General features: G+C 62.4%; 1 protein-coding gene across 4 annotated transcripts in view; it reads right to left on the bottom strand.

Moving 5' to 3' along the window:
- Nucleotides 1-231: 231 nt before the first annotated feature.
- The window catches only part of KIAA0753 (KIAA0753 ortholog), a 42,655-nt gene continuing 32,019 nt past the window's right edge, over nucleotides 232-10,867 (bottom strand). For 3 of the 4 annotated variants that reach the window (XM_032319571.1, XM_032319573.1, XM_032319572.1), the window contains exons 15-18: nucleotides 10,408-10,489; nucleotides 7,626-7,746; nucleotides 7,012-7,236; nucleotides 232-1,482 (exon numbers count right to left, since the gene is read on the bottom strand). In XM_032319571.1, coding sequence (XP_032175462.1) covers nucleotides 1,365-1,482; nucleotides 7,012-7,236; nucleotides 7,626-7,746; nucleotides 10,408-10,489 — 546 coding nt within the window. In that variant the 3' untranslated portion in view covers nucleotides 232-1,364. Of the gene's footprint in view, nucleotides 1,483-7,011; nucleotides 7,237-7,625; nucleotides 7,747-10,407; nucleotides 10,490-10,867 lie in introns of those variants that run through there. The other variant, XR_004280356.1, reaches the window with a different exon arrangement.

The following is a 10,867-nucleotide window of genomic DNA, read 5'->3' as shown; positions in this document are numbered from 1 at the left end:
CCACCCTCCATGCAGTTCAGGATGCACGGAGCACCCAGCACACAGGAGGGAGGCACGCGGGAGCAAAGAGACCAGGGGCAGGTACGCGGGCAGGACGCACGGAGCATACGTCCAACCCTCGCATTACTACCATTCGTTTCCACGGCCCTGTGCCCCCATGAGACGCGGTCGGTTGGCGGCGTCTGCTGTGGGCGAGAAGGGGGTGCGGCCCATTTCAGGCAGACACGCACGTACTGGAAAATCCTTAGTTTATTTAAAAATCAGTGCAGTACAAACTGCCCCACAGATGACTTTGAACCACCACGTGCGCCGCACGGGGACGACCTTTGGCCCCAGAGCCTTCTTGGTCCTGAGGCCACACGAATTCGAGCAGAAGGCCAGCACCACCCCGGGCCCAGGAGTGCGCGCGGTGGTATGGCCAAGCCGCTCCCGCGGTTGCCTCAAACTCGCTCGCGCCAGCGAAAGTCCAGCTGTGATACCGACCACGTCCTAAGGAGTCACATCATCCCTGGCCGAGCCGAGCCAGGCCAGCTGACGGAGAGAACCTTCTTCCAGGAAGTGGCCTTACTTTCATGCACATTCCTTTTCTGTTTCTGAAAAGCCAGAGGCACTTCTTGGTAAAACACAGCTTGGAGGGGACGAAACGAATCGGCTGTGGCTCTCGGGTGTCTTCCTCTCCCGGGGGACCTGCCGGGCTTTCCGCATCCAGGCGGGTCCTCTGCTCTGGCCCAGTCCTCTCCTCCCGCCTGGTCCTCTGCGGGTCCACAGGCGTGGCATATGCTGGCCCAGAGGACAGGGACACCAGCCCAGGACCCTCCCGACGGCCTCCGATGGCCCCTGCGTGCTGACACAGTCTGGACATCAGAACACCGCCGCTAGGGCGAGACAAGGCTGCGGGCCATGGTGCAGAGGACCGCCGGAGTGAGAACCGGCTGGCGGGACGCCGAGGGCTGGTGGGCTCCATCTGCATGGCGCGGCGCTGCGGGGACCGACGAAAGCGAGCTCGGGATGACGGGAGCACAGGAGCCACAGGCGCAGGCGGCTGGGCAGCAACGTGGACCTTCCGGAAATACACCTGCTAGCACCTTTCCCCATGCTCCTGTCACCAGACTCAGTGGCAAAACAAACATAGGATTTCAATGGGGAAACTACACATTGAGAAACTATTATATTGTCGTAATTCACAATTTCCGGGTGCTGAGAAACACCTTGCCCTCCGTCATCAACCACTAGAGCCATCACCACGACCACGAGAGGATGGAAAGGGGCCCCTGCTGCGGGCAGCACCCAGTAGGCACAGAGGGGCAGCCAGGCTCAGGGGCTCCCATGCGCCCCGGGGAGGAAATCCACTGCAGACGGAGCCCTCAGGTTGCGGCCTCCAGGAACTCTGAGGTGAACACGGCTTCCGCGTAGTCCTCGCACGCGTCCTCCAGCTCCGCGGCCACGGCCCCCAGAGCCTCATCTATCAGCTCGTCGGAGAAGCTGAAGACAAACAACACAGCTGTAGGGGCATGGCCATGGGAGCCGGGACTCACCCAGCGGGCGGCCCAGAGCCTCACGTAAGATTCGGGGCCGTGGCACCTCTGCACAGGGAACACCAGGCCAGAGGCCCCGCTTGCCAGGACCCCACAGCCGGGCTGCGGCAGGACCTGGCGTCCCCATGGATGCCCTACCACTGCCCGCCCCCGCCCCCGGGTACCTCCTCTGGGACAGTCACCCCCATGCTGCCACTGACAAGACATGGGCTCACGGCCACCAAGTGCCACACAGCATCTACTCTGGGGCAGGACCCAACCCAGGCCAGCGCTGTAGCCGCTGCCCACCGCCTCTCCAGCTCCCCAACAAGTCTGCGGCCGACCCCAGCCTCTCTCATAACCTGGACGTTTTCCAAAAGAGCAAAGTCTTTATTCGTGGAATGTCCCCCAGTTCAGGCCTATGGAACCAAGGCCACAGAAGGGACGCCGTGTCCCTCAGTGCATCCGGCCATCCTACGTGGCTTGCTGGGGCGCTGTGGGGACGCGGCCAGCTCTCTGGCTGTGCCAGGCCCCCCTGACAGGGGTGCCTTGCCGCAGGACTCGGGCACAGGTGCAGGCCCGGCCGCCGTCGGATGCCTGCAGGGGGGCTCCCCTTCCCAGACAGACTCGCGTGCTCGCCCCTCCCTCCCTCCTTCATTCCCAGCAGGGGGCCTCACCTGTAAATGATCCCGGCTATTTGTGCACACATTGCCCCTCTGATACCTGTGCCCCACACGGCCATGGGCGCCCACCCCTAGCTGCTCCTGGGTCCCCCCAACTGCCCCCTGGTCCTCTGACCCCTCCTTCCTGGCTCAGGGGGACGGTTTGGCCATTGTGCCCACTCCAAGCCCCGCACCCAGACCCAGCCATTTCCCCGAGGGGCTCGGGCACATTTTAGGGAGTACGGCGCTCAGGAGCCAGGTGCTCTGTGCTCCTGGGGCCACAGCATGGAGGCTCTCTCAGCAGACAGGCCAGACAGACACACAGACACCTGCCGCGTCCATCCCGTATCCTCCCCACGTGGCACACAGACGCACGCACTAATCTGATCGGCCCTCCTGTGTCCGCGCCAGACGCCCACCGAGCAGAAACACATGCGGCCACGGCTCTCTGGGCTTCACCGAGGGCGCACAGGCCGTGTCCAAGCCGCTTGGACCGTATGCCGTCTGCCCCTTTCCCTAGATCGGGTTACTGGTGGGAAATACCGGGAGGTTCGAGTTTCCGCTCATTCCAAGCTGGGGGGTTTGGGAGGACAGGTGAGAAACATGAATGTGGGTCCCCACAGCCTAGCCACAGCGCGCAGCCACCCCCACCCAGACGTGTGGAGCTTCTGCGGCTCAGACCGTCCTCCCCGATGCGTGTGGTCTTCTCCACTCAGCGCAACCCCGACACGTCAGAGCCCCTCACTGCCAGCGAAGCGGGTACTTGCTCCTCGTCCGCCGGCTCCCTCCCCTCTCCTGCTCCACTCCGTGGAGATCTGTGGTATTTTTTCTTCGCTGCTCCCGTGGACGTTGCACACTCTGCTCCCATGTGCCTGGATGCCAAGCCTGACCGCTGACATTCTTCCCGTCTCCCCGGTGGCTCCCAGAGGCTCTGGAGTAGCTGTCACGCTCATCCTGCCATGACATGGGCGGGCGTCATTGAACCCACGGACACCCACCGCCGCACACACGCCCACGCTCACCTCTCCTCTGGCCCCGCTTCTGCTCTGCCCCAGAAATGTGCACTTGCCATTTCCCATGGCGAAGCAGCCAGTGACAAGCATCCTCACTTCACTCGTCGGAACCCCTCACCTCCGCGACGCACACGTGCCAGAGTGGTGGCCCTCTCCCCTCTGCCCTTACGGGACACCACACGCCCCAGCCTCTAGCGCTCTGCTTCCCGCTCTGCCCTCCTCCAAGTGATTTTCACGTTTCCTCTTATTTTTTAAGAAAACTGCGACATGCGCCTATGCGTGGATTTCTTCTCACTTTCCGTGTTTGGGGCTTGTAGACCTTCCGGAACCCATGGTCCGAGGCTCCAGCAGTGTGGACAGCACATCTAGCCCCGTCCTGATGCCCAGAGCACTGCCCAAGGGGTCCCAGGCCCTGCCAGGAGCATTCCCAGGCTGCCACAGCACATCCTGGGCTCCCACCCCTGGGCTCCGTCTCTGAAGGTCCTCAAAAGGCCCCCGTACCCCCCGGGCTGACCATCAGCTTGTAGCTTGTGGAGGCTCCATCTGTCCTGAGCAGGAGGTGGTCCTGATTTCAGGACCACCACGACCAGAATCACCCGCTATGCTCTCGACATTCCTGGCCCTCGCCCACCCCAAACTACAAGACAGATGCAAAGGTGCCCCTGTGCCCCGGGTAACAGCCCGTTTCCTTCCTGTCTCCACCTTCCCACCGACCCTCCTTAGCCCTCCGTCCTCCCTCCACAGGGGCGGGTGCTCCCCACCCCACTCAATCATTTCCCTCGCATGATGGCTTCCCGCGCCGGGGTCTCAATTCCTAAGTCCTGTCTTGCTTTCCTTGACGCCCACACTGTGCTGGTGCCCCATGCTCCCAGGAGCTCACTGAGGACTGCTCCCCGGCCACCAGGTTTCTGGGCGCTGCATGTGACGGTGGAATCCGGATGGCGCCTTCACTCTGCCACCTCATCCAATGGCTTCGCCGAGCTCTGAGCTCGGGGGACTTTGCGGGATGCTTGGACGTCTTCCAGTGGAGTCGAGCTGAAAACGACACGCTGTTCTCCTGTCAGGTTCGTGAAGGGGCCCGCGGGACTCCCTGGGACCGTCTGTCGCCTGCCCCCCACACGGGACGCCCACGTGGCTTCCTGCAGTGACGTCCCGAGGCGCGTTCTGCCCAGTCTGTGCCGTCGCTCCTCACGTACCCACTCGCCGCGGGTGGGTGGCCTCCGGGGCGTCTCCCACATCCGCTTCCCTGTTCTCACGGACGCGGCTCCCACCACCAGAGGCTGCTGCCACAGCCCGAACATCCATGTCCCCACAACAGAAGCCTGTTGAAGCCTCAGCCCTAGGGGGCGGAGGGCGCTCAGGCCCTGCAGGAAGGGGCCCCGGGGCTGGCCGCCATCTCCCCAGAGAGCAGACGGCTCGCACACCGGCCTCAGACGTCCCCACCTCCAGAGTGTGACCCACGGTCCAGCTGCTGAACACCACAGCCCCGGGACGTCTCCTAGACTCGTGACTCCTAGAACCAGCGGCGGATCTGCAAAGTCCTGTCTCTCCTGCCTTCTGCTCGCTCTGCTGCCTGCCTCGGGGGGGCCTGGCTTGGCTCGTGAACTCTCCGGTGACTCTGGCCATCGTACTCGTAATTTCTGAGAACTCACTTCTCCTCAGGACCTCCTCTTTCAGTGTCCCAAGCTTGTGTCCCCGTGTGTCCGCGTCCTTCACTCCCGAGGACACGCGTCCTGGTTGGTCCAGCTTGAGCCCTGCTCAGAGTCCGCCCACCCCTCCCACTCACCCATGCCTCCGCCCACAGGGACCCGGCTCCCACGCCCCTGGCCTCTGCAGCGCTTCCAGCAGCTGGGTCTCCTGCCGCCAGTCTGCGGCTCGACGGCTCCCAATGCTCCTGTCTGTCCCTGCTGGCCGTCATCTATGGCTCCACACAGCCTTCGGGTGACACGGAGCACAACAGGGATTCACAAAGGATGGGTAGGTTTGTGGCTCCCCCTGCCCATTCTGGCCACAGGTCTCCGGGACCCCGTGAGTCTGCTCCTGTCGAGAGCAACACCACCCTGGTCGCTCCCACCAGCACCCTTATGCCCGATCACGCCGTCCACTCCTTTCCCACACGGGAACAGCGCTGTTCTCGGGGGCAGGCAGTGGAGGCGTGAAAAACACAAGTAAAGCTGAGCTCACTCCCTTCACCCCAGCGGCTACTCCAGGATGCGGTGGACACGACCCTCAGCTCCAGAAGCCCGCAAGAGAACAAGACCGGAGCGGGAGCCCTCGGAGCCGGGACGTGCACATGCGCAGTCCCTGCAGGACCCAGCGGGAAGGCCCACAGAAAGGCCGCTGCCCCTAACCCTCGGACTCCTCCGGGCCCGGAGCGGGACAACAGATGAAAGGCATCACGGATCATGGGAAGGCCACTCGACAGACGCTCTGTCCTCCTCGGCTCATTTCAGATGTGCCACAGGCCCATCAGCCTAACCGACACAGGCAGGTCTGGGAGGAGGGAGCGTCCCACTGTGCATGCCAGGGAACACACAAGGCCAGCAGGCTTCCCCGTCCTCCTCCCCAGAAAACAAACGCACAGCGCACGCAGAAGAATCAAGAGGCCCGGAGAGCATGGGAAAGGGAAGGCTCGGGGGCAACACAGGGGACAGACACGAGCCACCATCCTGGTCCCACTTCAGAGCAAGACAAGGAAACAGGATCACAGACCTCGGCAGGAGACCGCGCACAACAGACGTGCAGGAGAAATGCCCAAGACTGGGGAGGGCGAAGGGCAGGTACTGGAACCCTAAGGGGCCATGCAAAGAAGGGAAAAACCCAGGGTCGGGGGGGAGAGGCCGCTGATGTCCCACTGAGCACAAAGGCCTCCCCGAGTGGAGGTGGTTGGAGGGGAGGGCCAAGTGTGCAGGCGGGGCCCCCTATACTCCTGCAAGAGAAGGAAGCTGCGAGCTCGGAACCAAGACACCCACAATGGAAACGCAGCAGCCGCGAGTCTGTGGGGAAGACGGCATGAAGGGGCACAGATGCGGAGTGTCAGCCTGGCCTCCCTGCACGGGGCAGCGTGTGCTTGGCAAACCAGAGAGGAGACCCCCGGGAAGGCGGGGTGGGGGCTGCTTGCACAGGTGCCGAGAGAAGGACAGCCCAGGACAAGAGCCACCCTGCAGATCCAGAAAGCGGTCGGGCCCATTTTGTGGGGAGGGAAGGAAAGAGGGTCTCAGGAGACAAGTGGGGCGTGGAGGCCAGAGACCCATCGCGAGGGGAGCGTCTGACTCCGGGCGTGCAGGCGAGTGGGCATGCGGGGCGGGTGTGGGTGCGGGGCGAGCGAGCGTGCAGGGCAGGCGTGCAGGGCGTGGTGGGAAGGATTTCTTGGCAGCAGCCCGCAGTGGCCAGAGAGAGGAAGGGCCGGCCGAGGCCCAGCACCCATTCAGAGACCGGGACGGCAGCCATCCGTAGGGCTGCGTCAGGTGCCGGCCAGGACCCCCACGTGCGCCACAGTGCAAAGGAACAAAGTTACATGTGCCTTTAAACGCACAGTTTACACTCCTTCTCCAAGTACCAGTAGCGGGAGAACCCCAGGCAGCCACCCCTCTTGGGAGGCGCCCCGGGCCAGCTGGCTCGGGTCGCGGACCCGACAGGGAGGCCGCCCAGCGCTCCTGACACAGTGACAGGCACCTGCTTCGCCAGCTCCTCTGCCTGAGAAGGCAGGTGGCAGAGAAAGCCCGCCTGGGGAGCCCACATGCCGGCCTGTCCCTCTGTGAGCCTTCTGGGCGCTCCCGCTCAGCGCCTGGCCCCCTGGCGCAGCCACGACATTGTACTGACCTCTCGGCCAACAGCCACGGGTTGAAGGTGCCCACAGCCTCGTGCGCGACCAGGCGGAGGTACTGCTCGAAGCGGCTACAGTAGTCGCCAATGCTGTGCCGCAGGCCTGGGGGGATGTGCAGCACGGTCTGGCCGTTCTTCTGCGGACACTCTTCTGGGAGGGGTGCAAGGCGGGCCCCGCTCTTCTCAGACCTCTCATCCATCCCCACGCTTTCGTCCAGGGAACTGAGGGAAGAAGGCGGTCAGGAAAGCGTCCAGCGCACCGTAGCAGGGCTGAGTGGTTCCCTCCACCTGCCACATGGACGGGCGAAGGCCTCCCTCCCACCTGAACAGAGCCAGCACCCCCCACTGCGCCCTGCTCGCCCTGCCCATGGCGGGAGCCCCTGCACCAGAGGCCAGAGTGGGTGCTGGAAGCAGGTCTGTCACAGAAGATGAGCCGGGACAGTGGCGCTGCCCTCAGAGGCCTGCCCGCCCCGCGAGCACACTACTTCCCAGGGCCTTCCCGGAGCTTGGGAGGTCTGGCTCTGTCCTGTGGGAATCAAAGGACCCCAGGGCTTCCCAGGGGCAAGCCAGCGCCTGGACACGGGTCTGACGCTGGTCTCAGCGCCACTCACTTGGCATTCCTGGGTTCTTCCAACACGATGTTCACATCGGGGTCTCTGCGAGCTGGGGTCTTTGTGATCCTGATTGGATGAGGAGAGAGAGGCCTCTCACTTACTGCTGGGGGGGCCTGCCCTAGAAGAGGAGAAGCAGACAGTGACCGCGGAGACACGCCGGCAGGCTTCCCAGAGCCATCCTCGCAGCTGGGCCCGTGGCGAGGCCACACGCCCATCTCTCAAACCTAACCAGGGTCCAACAGGGTAGAAATGCTCCGGTTTGCAAAGAAAAGGCGAACTTAAAGTCACGACAAGGACTTGGCATTAAGACGCGATGAGCCCGCTCAGGAGCCTCGGGAGCCTGGAGGACGCTCTGCCAGAGGCTTGTGCGAAGCCCCAGAAGAGGCGGCTTCCGTCGGGGCCAGCACTCGAGGATGCCTGAGCACCTGGGTTCGTTGTTAATCTTGAGATGGTCTGATTACTAGGGAAGGAAGGAAGCACTCCCAGCGGAACGCTTAATTAGCTGGTTCAGTCTGTCTCTGGGCATCGCAGGGAGAGAGCTGCGACGGCAGTCAGGACACAGACTTGCTAACGAGCCTTGACCTTGACAGCCCTCTGAGCTCTGGGTCACTTGAAACTTGAAGGGTGTTTCACGTAGAGGAAGAAAACGTGTGCTGCTCTCTGGGAAGGAGCCCGGTGAGCCAGATTCACGCCGACGCGCCTATGGCATCCTTGTTACATCCTTGCTACGTCCCTCAGTGTTTGCAAAAACACCACACAGGACAGCTGTCCACTGTTCACACGAGCAGAGAACAAGAGAAGGAAAAACCACTCTCGGGGCGGTTCTGTGGTACAGCTGGGCACGCAACCAGAGCGATAGACACGGGACTCCGGGACTTCCCAGGCAAGGAGGGCTCACTCTCGGGGTAGACCGCGCTTGTCGGGGGCACGTCGAGCCTTCACACACTCAGCAGCAGTGACTGGCCCGAACTGTCCTTGAAACGAGAGCAGAGTCCTGCGGTACGGCCGGCTGCTGCACAACGCAACCTGCTGCACGCGCACGGCAGGGCACCAACTCCGGCCTCAGCTCTGCGGCCTGGCTGGGAGGGGAGATCCCTTCACCAGCGACCCCGACGCACGATGGGCACGACGGCCAGGGAGCTCACAGGCAAGGGAGGGAGGGAGGAGCCGAGCTCCAGAGTGGGGGCGGCAGGAGCCCCGCACAGGTGGGGCCAGGGGACCCCAGCCTCCCAGAGCAGCTGCACAGCTGTGACACCTCACGGTGTTGGCTGGGGGGCACACGCCACGAGCAGTGGGCAGGGGCTTGAGAACCACAGAACACACGAAAGGCCAAAATGAGCGCTGCGCTTAGACGGCTCACGTCCGTCAGCATGTGGCACAGTGCACACGTCCCCCCAGGCCATACCCCACAGCCTAATTCTAGAAGAGCAGCGGCCACCCCCCCACCAACACTCTGCACTCACACCCTGTGTGCGGCACCTCCCCACGGCCATGAGGTGGCCGCTGACGAGTGGCACTTCCAGCCACAGCCGTGACAGGAGCCAGCAACTGCGTCCACGTGGAGCAGGGGAGCGGGAAGCGGGCGTCTCCTCCGCGGACAGCTGGGGACCGCAGGGCTATCCCTCGGGAGGAGAACCAAAACCAGACCCTCCCCTCCACCTCACGTCACAGGACAACTTTCATTCGAGATGGACCCAGCCGTACGCACAAAAGCTAAACCTGAAAAGCTTCTAGAAGAAAACAAGACACCCCCTTCCAAACTTGGGGGTAGGCAAAGGTTCCTTAGAAAAAGGAAAAAGGAAAAAGTTGATGTTAGATTTTTCGAAGTCAGAAACGTCCCTACAACAAGCTACACCTGAGAACAAGCTTGGCAAACACCGGCCCACGTCTGTCTGAGGAGACCCGTGGCCGCGAGAGCAGGGCCGGCGCGCGGGGACGACGTGTCCCGGGGTTTGGCAGCTCCGCAAACACACAGGAAACCGCCGAGCCACGCGCTCCAAAGGCCGAGTCCAAGGAAGGTGAGTCGCAGCTCACTAGAGCTGGCGTGAGGAGGACAAAGGATGCAGTTGACAAAACACTTAACTCAGAACACAGAGGACTCTACGATTCCAGACAAAAGACTGCACGATGTTCAAAAACGTACGAAGCACCAGGAAGCCTCACGCAGACAGACGCCACGGCTGACGATCACAGAGAGACGTTCTAAATGTCATTGTTCATCGAGGGCATGAAACAACCACGAGACACGAGTCCACGCCCGTGACCACGGCTGCAGTCCCAGACCGCCGGGCACCCGGGTACAGGCCTGGCAGTTTCCCCCAAAGTGAAGCACAGCCCTGTCCTGGGACCTGCTGGCATCCGTGCAGGCCACACACCCACGTGCTCACACGCGCTGGTCCCCAACAGCCCAGGACCCGCAGGCAGACGGATCAACAGGAGGCGTGTTCACGTGCAAGAAGCCCGCCGTGTACCCGTCTGCCACAACCAAGCTAAGGACACAATTAACATCCGTGCTTTTATCACATATAAGTTCAATCTCAAAAGGAAACAGAGCCACAGAGAAACGCGACCCTCTAGCTGCAAACACACGCTGCAACATTCAGGGTCACGTGCGCCCACACCTGCCACGCTCTGACACGCACCCAGACACAGGGGACGGGCTGGCGGGCGGCGCGTGCAGGCACATGCAGGTCCCCAAGGTCTGCAACGTTCCTGTGCGTCCAAAACCTTGCAGCATACGGTGTGGGGGAGCGTGGGGGGGATGCGGGGGGACACTCACCCGTCTTTCCTTCCTGCCCCCACAGGTGAGGATCAGCATATACGATTTTACTGTATCTCTGGCAAACTGTCTCCCGGTATTTCTGTAAAAGAAACAAGTTTAACAGATGAGCAATGAGTAGTTTCATTCCGCACCAGAACGGCTCACCGACGCGATGCGGCGCACTGCCAGAAACAGGCGGCGAGGGCGTTCATGAGGCCAAGTCTAAAATTTAACGGGGAGTTCATCTGACCCATCTTAACGGAGACCAGCACTGCCCACAAGAACCTGTCTTGACGGGCGGCCTGTCCCACGGGCCACTGACCACTTCAAAAGTGAGCCGTGGGCCCCGCCGGAATCGGTTTCCATCGCCCCACAGGGTTAGAGCCAGCCACTTTGGATGCTGCAGGCCGGACGGGTACCCCCGGGAAGGGTAACTGTGTTAGCACGGGGGCGAACGACACACTTTATGTTTTTAAAA

The sequence above is a fragment of the Mustela erminea genome, chromosome 18 (assembly GCF_009829155.1).
Source record: "Mustela erminea isolate mMusErm1 chromosome 18, mMusErm1.Pri, whole genome shotgun sequence".
NCBI lineage: Eukaryota > Metazoa > Chordata > Mammalia > Carnivora > Mustelidae > Mustela > Mustela erminea.
Note: the sequence above shows the minus strand (reverse complement) of the source record. Positions and strands in the feature narration are given on the sequence as shown.